Source organism: Sminthopsis crassicaudata, chromosome 2, assembly GCF_048593235.1.
Source record: "Sminthopsis crassicaudata isolate SCR6 chromosome 2, ASM4859323v1, whole genome shotgun sequence".
NCBI lineage: Eukaryota > Metazoa > Chordata > Mammalia > Dasyuromorphia > Dasyuridae > Sminthopsis > Sminthopsis crassicaudata.
The window spans coordinates 254,649,869-254,663,146 of record NC_133618.1 but is presented as its reverse complement, the minus strand read 5'-3'; the positions used below and the strand labels follow the sequence as shown (position 1 = coordinate 254,663,146).

The 13,278-nt window shown below is 37.0% G+C and overlaps 1 protein-coding gene across 2 annotated transcripts in view; it reads left to right on the top strand.

Annotated features, from left to right (window-relative positions):
* The first annotated feature begins 352 nt into the window (after positions 1-352).
* Positions 353-13,278, top strand: part of STMN3 (stathmin 3) — a 43,206-nt gene continuing 30,280 nt past the window's right edge. Inside the window, exons 1-2 of one of the 2 annotated variants that reach the window (XM_074288865.1) lie at positions 353-553; positions 963-1,053. Coding sequence is in view for 1 of the 2 variants with exons in the window: in XM_074288864.1 (XP_074144965.1) it covers positions 535-553 (19 nt within the window). In the remaining variant the exon portion in view is untranslated. The remainder of the gene's footprint in view (positions 554-962; positions 1,054-13,278) is intronic. The other variant, XM_074288864.1, reaches the window with a different exon arrangement.

The window sequence follows — 13,278 nt, the reverse complement described above, 5'->3', positions numbered from 1 at the left end:
TCAATGGAGCAGGCAGAGGGGCTGAACTTTTCAGGCTGTTCCATCTACAATAGAGGAGGGAGGGTGGAAATTAAGGGCGTTTTCCAAGAAGAAAGGCTATCCATTCTGACTGAAACTAAGGTTCTTTCCTTTCCATTACAGGCAGCTTCCGTGGCATCAGAAGGAAAGGAAGGCAGTTTCTAGAAGGAATGACTGGAACCCCAAAGTAACTTGCTTTGATCTGCCCATTGATGTTCTGAATGGATGACCCCTCTTTTCCTTCAACTCTTCCTTTTCCACTTCCCTGCCCCTCCTTTCTTCCTCCCTCCGCCCTCCTCCTCCTCCTATCCTCCCTCCCTTCTCTTTCTCCTCCTCCCTCTGGATGGCTGCAGCCCCCTAGAGCTGAGTGGCTGGTTCTCTCTGCTCTTTTCCACAGCATTGCAGCAGTCGAGCTTACAGCAAGTAGCTTCCCATCTCTGCAGCCACCTGCGTCTTGGGGCCTCCGCAGCTTTTCCTTCAGCCCCATAGCCTCGCAGAGCCTGAACGCCCAGCACCATGGCTAGCACCGTATCTGGTAGGTGCCAGAACGTCCTTCAGAATTCGGTTGCTTCTAGTCTTTGCAGAGGGAGCCATAGCCTTTTCGAGGGGCGGCTGGGCGGGGTTGGGTGGGTGGGGAGAGAGGAAACCGTAGCTACTAGCTATTGTCTTCTTCTTGGCTGGATGTTTCAGAGATTTTATTTTTTATATTAGAAAGAATGCTGGTCTTGAAACCAGATTGGAACGGAATTCCAATTCTGGATCCGATACTTATTGTGTGACCTTGGCAAACCACTTAACCCCTCGGTGTCTTAGTTTCGTCATCTGTAAAATGGGACAATTACCCTTGCATTATTACCCAACAGGAATGTTTTATGGAAAGCACTTTGTAAAACCATAAAGTTGTATAGAAATAGATGCTATTTTTGTTTGTTTTCCATTTTCAGTTGCTTCCCCTCGCTAATCGAGAGTCAGGGTCTGCTACCAAGTCAACCAGGCAGAGGAGCCCCCGAAGGTGCCAGTGTGAAGACCTGCCTGGTAGGGGCAAAACAGACTAGAGAAGCAAGAAGGGGTAGAACAGCCTGGGGATCCAGTGGGGGAAAGAGTATCTCTGCTTATAGAGGATTAATCGGAGGTAGAAAGTCCAGAAAAAGATCAGACCCTCAGGATCTGGATTCCCTAACCTAGTAGGGTGAGAAATCGGAAAGGTCGGGGAAAGAGGAAAGGAGAAGAAAATTTTAAAAATTAGAATTGAGAAAGCGTCTAGGGAGCTTAAGAATGGGGAGCGGCCCCGCATTTGCAGTGTCTAGTCGCGTATTCACTCCCCCGCCTCCCTTGCGGTAAGGAAGAGCAGGGCGCGGCCCATCTCCTTTCCCCAGAACCCCAGGGGCCACCTTTTTTCCTTGGATTTGATGCTAGCAGGCGTCCTCTTTATGGGGTGCCATTATCTACCAGTACCACTTCTCCCCTCCCTCCCCAATCTCCTGCCGCCCTTCCTCCCTCGTTTCGGAGTTGCTCTGCACCACTTGAAGAAGCTCCCGGGCTGTGTGGGAGATGGGTGAAGGTTGAGCCGCTGCAGCACTTGCCTGAGTAGCTGGAAGCTCAGCAGTGTACTTGAATTTTCTTTTTCTACGAATTAATGTTGCTCAGTCCAGTATTCCACTGAGACTTGGGACACAGGTGTAGGCTATAAATGCGGATGAGAAAGGGAGCAATGGATCTGCGTAGATACAGTGAAAAGAAAGAGCCAGACTCAGCTGCATGGATCAATATCCCTGATACAAGTGATGAGCAAGGGAAGGGAGGTGGCATAGATATATTAAGCGATACATGATACCAACTAATGGATTCTGTTAGATTAACTTACAGCTATAAAGACACATCGATTAATCAATTAATAGCAAAGATAATGAGCATCCTCGGAAATGGATTCTACTTTTAGGACCGCACTGCTGAAGAATCCAACTCCTCACCTGCGCGTAGATATTCTAAATTAGTGACCTCTCTTTCCTTTTTTCTTGCTTTCTCACTCCTTTGCCCCTCCTTTTTCTTGTCCCTCCTCCTTAAGAAGTTCCCTTAGGTTGAGGGAACGGGGATTGTGACAGAGGTAATGTGAGGACTGTAGAGAAGCCATAGTGGAGGCTGTTTCGAAGACTTCGTCACGCCCCACCCCCAGAACATCTCGGGAGGGGGTGGAGGAGTGGGGAACACTCCCTGCAGTAGCGGCAACAGCAGCATTCTCTGCGCCTGGCCTCATTTTTCCCCATGCATCCTCTGTTCTTTGCTAGCTTTGGTTGGAAAGATTTTTTATTGCAGTGGTTCGTCTTTGAGTGACCCTGTATGAATTCAACAAATACACTGAGCATTACTATGTTCAGGTAAATAAAATGGGAGTGAAGAAAAGAAGTGGATCAAGAAAAGGTGAAAAAAAAAATTAGTCCTTGACCTTCCAAGATTTTTATACTCTAGTAGAAGTGGATGGGAGGGGAGTCTTACTTAGTCTGTGGAGAGTAGCTTCTCCTTTTCTACTTTGTTGCTGGCTCTGTCTGCTTTCATTAGCTCAGTTAAAGAAAGGGAAAAACAAAACAAAACACCAGGTGTCTGGATTTGAAACTACTTTATGAAGACAATAAGTGAATAACACTGTATATCTACTGGAGCCCTTAAAAGCATTTGCTATTATTTACCATCCTTTCATTAGTTGATTTCCCACTCTTCCCCCCTTTCTAAAAATATTTTAAATTTCTGGGGAAATTGATAACAGAGCTAGAAAGTATTTCAGAGATCAACTAGTCCACCATATCTATTATTTTACAGATGAAGAAATTGAAGTCCAGGGAGGTTAAATGACTCAAGGTCACACAGGTAGTAAATATCAGAGGCTAGAGTTGAACTCCTGGATGTTTTGACTTCAAATCTGTGTTAAATAAAATCCTAGAAAAGACCTTGAGAAGACATCATATTTAATCTATATCTCTACCTCCTGACAAGAACATATCTAAGCCATTTTAAACAGGTGGAAAATCTATTGTCTCAAGCCTTCAGAGAAAAAAAATTACACAACTTCTTGGGTCACCTAGTCTGATGGTCCTCAATGTTTAGTAACATTGACTGTCAAGAAATGATTCAAAAAAAAAATCCAATTCATTGCTTCTGATTCTGTTCCCAGAAATGATGGAACAGCTGTCACTCTATATAACAATTCTTTGTAAACCTGAAAGTAATTATTAAGCTTCATTTAGCATTTTCATATTTAGGCAAAATGAATTATGAAAAGTATAGAACCAGATTTTGGCTTTTACCGTTTTTATTACTGTTTTTCCCCTAACCCTTTACAAAATTAAATGTACCTTTTGAGCTGTGGGAACCATTACATTATCATTTTCTGAAATGGTTGAGTGATGCTGACTATGACAAGAGTATTAAATTGTGGTCCTGATTTCTATATTCCCGGTAGATTTTTCATTTTGTAAGCAGCCCAGCATTGCTGATTCATCTCCATATAAGATGTTTCACCCTTACTCTCTGGAGATTTTTCTAATGTTTGCCTTTCTTTCTCCAGGGCATCACCCTTTCCCCTTAATTTAATTCCTTATATTAAAATGAGGAAAACCTCTTAAAATTTAGAGACTGAGTTTTTATTCCATTGCTGAGGATCCTAAAAAAACCCCAACAAACATCTAAATAACACTGGAATAAGGCCCAATCTCTGCCAAACAACATAATTTTCTCTTGGGTTGATATTGAAGCAAAGCTTTTAAGAGTCCAGTCCTTCAGCTAGTTTGCATTTCATTAGTTTTATTGTGTTGTGCAATTTTTTCCCTTTTCTTTAAAAAATGTTAAGATAAAAATGAAAACCTCATTAAAGTTTATACATAGTGCTTTACTATTTACAGAGTATCTTTCTCCCAGACTGTATGTTCCAACCTGAAGAATCACTATTCTAGCACATCTTTTGATCTTCTTTAGTGCCTAGAACATAGTAAGCACTTAATACTTGTCTGTTGAACTGAACTAAATGCATTGAGGTAGGCCTATCATAAAGTGGCAAGAGCCCAGACTTAGAATCAGAAGTCCTCTTTGTTCAAGCACTTATTTTTCCTGTGTGATCCTAGGCAACTTGCACCAACTCTCTGAGCCTTATTTGTAAAATGGAAATAATGATACCTTTCTACTTGCCTTCCCAGGCTGATTTAAGTCAAGCACTTCTTAATGCTACACAAATGTAAGCTATTTTTATTCTCCTAATCTGCTTTTGTCCATCTCTTTGTCACAGAAAATAAAATTCATTGACAACACTATGGGTAATTAACTAATACTGTCTTATGGAATCATAGAGTTTATTACTGGAAATGACCTATCTCTGCTGATCATCACAACTTAGAGATTATCTAGTTGAATACCTCTCCCCCACCCTGCCATTTTATTTTTAATTTTTAATTTTAACAGATGAGAAACTAAGATTCAGTAAAGTGAAATAACTTGCTTATAATTTATAAGTAACAAAAGTTGGGATTAAAAACTGATCTCTTCATTCCAAGCCCAGTTATCCTCTACACCATATATACTAGTTTGTTTCTGATTACTTTAAACCTATTTTCTATACTTTATGTATTCTCTAAAATTATAGTTAGTGGCCTTGGATGCAATCCAAGAGAATCATAGGATGATGGGAAGTGACTTGCTTACTGCTAGTAAGTGGTAGAGGTTGCAAACCTTTAAGAGCAATATGCATGTGTTATCACTGTTATTATTATTGCACAAGGTCACAACAGCTATAAAGTGACAGTCTATTCTCATGCCTAGTTTTCTGACTCTAATTCTAGTTTGGAGTTGTTGCACTTCCACTCTACCAACATGGTATTCTGTGATCTATAGAACTAAAGTAATCTAATTGGTTAATTTATTTCTGAAAGGCCTTCCTCACTTTTGGATCATTTCCCTTTTATTGATATTTCCTGTTTTAACCTCCCATATGCTATTTTCTTTGGCAAAGAACAAGATTTTTATTTATTTAAAAAATTTGTGTGTGTGTGTGTGTGTGTGTGTGTGTGTGTGTGTGTGTTTTGCAAGGCAATTGGGGTTAAGTGACTAGTCCAGGTCACACAGTAAGTCTTAGGCACACAGTAAGTCTTAAGGGCTGAGGCCGGATTTGATCCGGTCCTCCTGACTTCAGAGCTTGTGCTTTAGCCACTGTGCCCCATTTTTAAAAAAGTACTATTTATTTTTACATTCTTTTTGAAATTATTTATTTAGTATTTTATTTTTCCCAATTATGTATAAAAACAATTTTTGATACTATTTAAAATTTTTTTGAATTCCAAATGATCTTTACCAACCCATTGAGAAGGCAAGCAGTTTGATAAAGGTTATAAACATGTAGTCATTGAAAACATGCTTTTATATTAGTGTTGTAAAAGAAAATATAGACATGTTATAAGAGAAAACAAACAAAGCCAAAACAGAACAAAAAGCCCCAAGAAAAGGAAAGAAAAATTTTAAAAGTTATGTTTTGATCAGTATTCATACTTCATTCTTTTTTGGGAAATGGATAGCATTTTTAAGAGATCAAGATTTTTTAAAGTTTTAATAAAAGTATTCTGTTACTACCAAGATTCCTTATAAGTCTATTTTATCCTTTCTTATATTATATTTGACAACATAGTTTTTCATCCATATCCTCTCCTCTCTCTCTCTTAACATTTCTATTCCTGTTGAGGGCACCATAGTCCTTTTAGTCATTCAGGTTCACAATCTTATCATCCTGGATCCTACCTTCACCTTCCTTATCATTGTCAGTTAGTTGACCTTCACAATATATCTTGTATCTTTCCCTTTCTTTCCCCCTTATACAACTACTTTCCTAATTTAGACTTAAATTTAGCTAGACTACTAAAATAGCCTTATAATCAGTCTTATTACCTCTAGACTTCCTTCTATTTTGTGTTCTGCACATAGTTGCCAAATTGATATCCTTAAAGCATTGATCTGATCAAATCAGTCAGAAAATTCCACTGGTGCCCGTTTGACTATGGAATAAAATGCAACATACTGTATTTGACTTTCTAAAAATTTATTTTTTATTTTTAACGTTTGGAATAAAATAAGTACTTTCATAACAGTATATTAAGAAAAAAGCTGATTGCACATGAAACTTGTAAATTTGCTATATACAATTTGCTATTCCTTTTAAATATATAATAAAGTAATAAAATTTGGCCCCCCCTTTTTTTTCCTTCCCAAGTACTCTTCTCCCAATTTGGCTTTTAAAGAGGTTCACAATCTGGTACCAATTTACCTTTAAAGACTTACTGTGTATTACTTTCCTTTACAAACACTATTTTTTAAATTAAATTGCACTGCTTTCTGCTTTCTGTAGATAACATTGCATCTATTGGTGAAGAACTCTCCACTAACGAAATTTATAGTCCTATAGGACTGCAGGAGTGATTGAAAAGTTAAGACTTGCCAGGGATAACTTATATATATATATAACTGAGGGAAGACTTGAATACTCATATTCTTGGTTTATATGTATATATATATATATATATATATATATATATAACTGAGGGAAGACTTGAATACTCATATTCTTGGTTCTTAGAGACTAGCTTTCTATCTCCTATGGCATTCTGCCTCTCTATATGGCTCCTCCTACTTCTTGAACTGAGTTCAATTCTAACTGAATAGAGTTAGAATAAATGAATGAATTAAGTATTTATTAAGCATTTACTATTTACAAAACACTATTCTTTGGAAGGAACCTTAAGATTATATAGTCTAGCTCCATCATATTACAGATCATGAAATTGAGGTTCAAAAGAGTATAAAGTTTTTTATTTTTAGTTTCTTTAAAAAAATTTATTATAGCTTTTTATTGACAGAACATATGCATGGGTAATTTTTTAACATTGTCCCTTGCAATCACTTCTGTTTCCAACTTTTCCCTTCCTTCCCTAAATGACAGACAGTCTCATACATGTTAAACATGTTAAAGTATATCTTAAATACAATATATATGTACATATTTATATAGTTCTCTTGTTGCACAAGAAAAATTGGATTTGGAAAGGTAAAAATAAACTGGGAAGAACAACAAAAATGCAAATAGTCCACATTCATTTCCCAGTGTTCTTTCTCTAAGTGTAGCTAGTTCCATTCATCACTGATCAATTGGAACTGAATTGGATCTTCTCATTGCTGAAGATATCCACTTCCATCAGAATTGATCCTCATATAGTATTGTTGTTGAAGTGTATGATGATCTCCTGGTTCTGTTCATTTCATAGCATCAGTTCATGTAAGTTTCTCCAAGCCTCTCTGTATTCATCCTGCTGGTCGTTTCTTATAGAACAATAATATTCCATAACATTCATATACCATAATTTATCCAGCCATTTTCCAATTGATGAGCATCCATTCAATTTGCAGTTTCTAGCCACTACAAAAAGGGTTGCCACAAATATTTGCACATACAGGTCCTTTTCCCTTCTTTAATATAATCCCAGTAGTAGCACTGCTGGATCAAAGGATATGCACAGTTTGATAACTTTTTGAGCATAATTCCAAATTGCTCTCCAGAATGGTTGGATTCTTTCACAACTCCACCAACAATGCATCGGTGTTCCAGTTTTCCCTTATCCCTTCTAACATTTGTCATTTTCTTTTCCTGTCATCTTAGCCAATCTGACAGGTGTATAGTGGTATCTCAGAGTTATTTTAATTTGCATTTCTTTGATCAATAGTGATTTGGAACACCCTTTTATATGAGTAGAAATAGTTTAAAAAAACAAAACATTAGAAATAATTCAGAATTTTAGCAAAGTCGCAGGATACAAAATAAATCCACATAAATCCTCAGGATTTTTATACATTACCAACACAATCCAACAGCAAGAGATACAAAGAGAAATTCCATTCAAAATAACAGTCGATAGTATCAAATATTTGGGAATATATCTACCAAAGGAGAGTCAGGAATTATATGAGCAAAATTACAAAACACTTGCCACAAAAATAAAGTCAGATTTAAATCATTGGAAAGACATTCAATGTTCTTGGATAGGCCGAGCGAATATAATAAAGATGACAATACTCCCCAAACTAATCTATTTATTTAGTGCTATACCAATCAGACTCCCAAGAAACTATCTTAATGACCTAGAAAAAATAACAACAAAATTCATATGGAAGAATAAAAGGTCGAGAATTGCAAGGGAACTAATGAAAAAAAAGTCAGAGGAAGGTGGTCTAAGTGTACCTGATTTAAAGCTATATTATAAAGCAACAGTCACCAAAACCATTTGGTATTGGCTAAGAAATAGACTAGTTGATCAGTGGCATAGGTTAGGTTCACAGGACAAGATAGTGAATAAAAATAGCAATCTAATCTTTGACAAACCCAAAGATCCCAAATTTTGGGATAAGAATTCATTATTTGACAAAAACTGCTGGGAAAACTGGAAATTAGTATGGCAGAAACTAGGCATGGACCCACATTTAACACCACATACTAAGATTAGATCAAAATGGGTCCAAGATTTAGGCATAAAGAACGAAATCATAAATAAATTGGAGGAACATGGGATGGTTTACCTCTCAGACTTGTGGAGGAGGAAGGAGTTTGTGTCCAAGGGAGAACTAGAGACCATTATTGATCACAAAATAGAACATTTTGATTACACCAAATTAAAAAGTTTCTGCACAAACAAAACTAATGCAAACAAGATTAGAAGGGAAGTAACAAATTGGGAAAACATTTTTACAGTTAAAGGTTCTGATAAAGGCCTCATCTCCAAAATATACAGAGAATTGACTTTAATTTATAAGAAATCAAGCCATTCTCCAATTGATAAATGGTCAAAGGATATGAACAGACAATTTTCAGATGATGAAATTAAAACCATTTCCACTCATATGAAAGAGTGTTCCAAATCACTATTGATCAGAGAAATGCAAATTAAGACAACTCTGAGGTATCATTACACACCTGTCAGATTGGCTAAGATGACAGGAACAAATAACGATGAATGTTGGAGGGGCTGTGGGAAAACTGGGACACTGATGCATTGTTGGTGGAGTTGTGAAAGAATCCAACCATTCTGGAGAGCAATCTGGAATTATGCCCAAAAAGTTATCAAAATGTGCATACCCTTTGACCCAGCCATACTACTACTGGGCTTATACCCCAAGGAACTACTAGAGAAGGGAAAGGGTCCTGTATGTGCCAAAATGTTTGTGGCAGCCCTTTTCATAGTGGCTAGAAGCTGGAAGATGAATGGATGTCCATCAATTGGAGAATGGTTGGGTAAACTATGGTATATGAATGTTATGGAATATTATTGTTCTATAAGAAATGACCAACAGGAGAAATACAGAGAGGCTTGGAGAGACTTACATCAACTGATGCTGAGTGAAACGAGCAGAACCAGAAGATCATTATACACTTCAACAATGATACTGTACGAGGATGTATGCTGATGGAAGTGGATTTCTTCAACATAGAGAAGAACTAATCCAATTCCAATTGATTAATGATGGACAGAACCAGCTACATCCAGAAAAGGAACACTGGGAAATGAATGTAAACTGTTATTTTTACCTTCTGAATCCAATTCTTCCTGTGCAACCAAAAAATTCGGTTCTACACACATATATTGTATCTAAATTATACTGTAATATATTTAACATATATAAGACTGCTTGCCATCTGGGGGAGGGGGTTGGGGGAGGAAGGGAAAAAATCTGAATAGAAGTAAGTGCAAGGGATAATGTGGTAAAAAATTACCCATGCATATGTACTGTTAAAAAATGTTATAATTATAAAATAAAATAAAAAATTAAAAAAAAAAAAAAAAAAAAAACAAAACAAAACAAAACAAAAAAAATAGTTTCAATTTCATTATCTGAAAATTGTCTGTTCATATCCTTTGACTATCAATTGGAGAATGGCTTGATTTCTTATAAATTATAATCAATTCTCTATATATTTTGGAAATGAGGCCTTTATCAGAACCTTTAACTGTAAAAATGTTTTCCCAATTTATTGCTTTCCTTCTAATCTTGTCTGCATTAATTTTGGTGGTACAAAAGCATTTTAACTTGATATAATCAAAATTTTCTACTTTGTGATCAATAATGATCTCTAGTTCTTTTTTGGTCACAAATCCTTCCTTCTCCACAAGTCTGAGAGGTAAACTATCCTATAGTCTTCTAATTTATTTATAATCTCATTCTTTATGCCTAAATCATGAACCCATTTTGATCTTATCTTGGTGTATGGTGTTAAGTGTGGGTACAAGCCTACTTTTTGCCAAAGTATGAAGTGTTTTGACTAAGGTCATACAGCTAATGAATGGCAGGTTGTTGTTTGTCTTTGGTTCTCCAAGAGAACCCTGACATCATAAAGGTGACAAAGCTTAAATTCAAAGCCAATTTTTCTGAAATTGAATCTAACACTCTTTCCAATATAGCAGACTGCTTTAGCTAGAATAAAAACAACTTGTACAAGGATACTAATGGGCAAGAAACACAAAACAAGATACATGTTTAACTGCTGGAACTCTATCTTCCAAGAAATCAGCCGGAGTCAGGATCACTAAACGTCTTTATTCTAGATCTTTTACGGTCACCCTCCAATGCCAGGTCACAAGTTCGAGAGAGCATGAGTTCCACGACCCAGGTTTCTCCTCCTCCTCCTCCTCCTCCTCCCACACAAGTCACTTCCCCCTTTTGTCCCACCAATCAAGTCAGCACAGAACAGCTGGGGAGGGTCAACCTTCAAACAAGTTAATAGGGAACTGTCCAATTGGCAATTAGTCTCACGTGCTTCATTATCCAAGTGCATTGCTCAGTTCTAGCCCTTTACATTTAACAGAATATATGGTCTGTTTCTTACAACTCAATTATAGTCACACATTGTTTCTGCTGGCATAGCTTAGCTCAGATGCTTAAGCAATGTTATCATGAATGGTCAAAAGATATGAACAAACGATTTTCAGATGAAATTAAAACTATAGTCATACAAAACTACTCTAAATTAGTATTGATTAGAGAAATGCAAATTAAAATAATTCTAAGGTACCACCTCACACCTATCAAATTGGTTAAGATGACATGAAAGGATAATGATAAATATTGGGGAGGATGTGGGAAAACTGGGGCACTAATGCATTGTTGATGGAGTTGTGAAATGATTCACCACACTAGAGAGCAATTTGCAACTATGTCCAAAGGGCTATCAAATTATTCATAGCCTTTTGATCCAACAATGCCACTATTAGATCTATATCCCAAAGAGATCATAAAAGATGGAGAAAAATCCACATGTGTAAAATGTTTATAATAGCTCTTTTTGTGGTGGCAAGGAATTGGAAATTGAGTGGTTGCCCATCAATTGGGGAATGACTGAATAAGTTATGGTATAGAAATAAAATGGAATACTATTGTTCTTTGAGAAATGATGAAAAGGCTGCCTTCAGAAAAGCCTAGAAAGATTTACATGAACTGATGCTAAGAGAGGTGAACAGAATCAGGAGAACATTGTACACAGTAACAACAACATTGTGTGATTATCAACTATGATAGACTTAGCTTTTCTCAGAAATATGGTGATCCAAGACAGTTCCAATAGACTTCAGATGGAAAAGGTCAATCACATCCAGAGAAAGAACCATAAAGACTGAATGTGGATAGAAGCATACTATTTTCACCTTTTTGTTTTGTTTTGTTTTTTTCTTTCTCACGGTTTTCCCCTTTTATTCTAATTTTTCTTTCCCAACATTATTTATATGGAAATAAGTAAAAAGTTGATTGTGATGCTGTTTGAGTGGTCTAAATTAGTGGTTATAAGAGAGTTGTTAAGAATCCTTTTAAAATCGGCTACAGGTTTTAGGAGTGAAAGAATTCACTCATTTCTGGATTACTAGTTGCAAAATGAAAGTTTATTGTTAGATAGAAATAAGTTTACCAAGAGACTGACTTCTATAGTGGCAGGAGTTTTGTACTGAGAGAATGTAGTTCTCAGTGGACAGAAGGTCCTGGCAGTGAAGGGAGCTACCAAGGTCCATCTGCAAAAGACCTGCATTGAAGGAAGTTTTGTTGGATCTCAGTGGGAGCTGTGACAGCCCAAGCAGTTCAGACCCAGTGGGGGCTGGGACAGCCCAAGTTGGCTCATCTACAAGCTGGGTTTCAGCTTGTGCTGGAATTTGAATAGAATTGAATGAGTTTCTTTAATTCAATAGGGTTGGAATTCTTTTGCTCAGGACTGAACTAACCCCACCTAGACAACAGAATGAAACTGTTTGTCTTGTTTCCCTCATTTGGGGTCCCTCACTGAGGCAGAGTTGAAGATTTTCTCCTTCAAGGAGTTTTAGAGTTTTGGGGTCCCTTCTTCAGTTGTACATGTATAACCTATATCTGTTTGCTTGCTGTCTTGGAGAAAGGGAAAGTTAAAGGAGGAGGGCAGGGAAAAAATGGAACTTAAAATCTTACCAAAATGAATGTTGAAAATTATCTTATAATTGGAAAATAATATACCATTAAAATAAAAATTTAAGAAATTAAAACAAAAACCAAAAACATATAACTAAGTAAATGAAAGGTACTGAGATAGTATTGTAATATCCTTAATTGACATTTATTTTTAATAAAAATGACATTTTCTGGGGAAAAAAAATCTTATCATGTCAAAGGAACAGCCAGGCAAGCCATCACAGGGATTTAGTCCACTGTTGGAAAAGGCAGTACTCATTGCCCAACCATTTCATGCTACCTCTGTGGATCCTGAACTAAGTGATGAGGTTGTATCCCCGCAATTTCCAATGATGAGGTTAGTGGCAATAAGAGAGTTATTAAAATTCCCCTTTTTGACTGGCTGCAGGTTTAAAGTGAAAGATTCACTTATTCCTGAATTATTAATTGCAAAATGAAAGTTTATTGGATAGAAACCAGTTTGCTAAGAGACTGATTTCTATAGTCAGTCAAATGGAATTTGGTGCTGAGAGGATGCCTTCTCAGCAGCCAGGATCCTAGCAAATTGCTTGGGCCCCTGCAAGGAGTGAGTTTAAGGGAATCTGTAATTTGGGTTTCTTGGTGGGGAGTTGGCACAGCCTGAGCTGATCAGACCAGGATTTCTCAACTGAATGAGAATTTAGAATTTCAAAAAGATCAATGGGAGTTGATTTGCCCTTGAATAGTGTTATTTCTCTCATCCTGGGAAGGTGGCCTGGGAGATCCTGATCTCAGCCTCTGAATAGACTT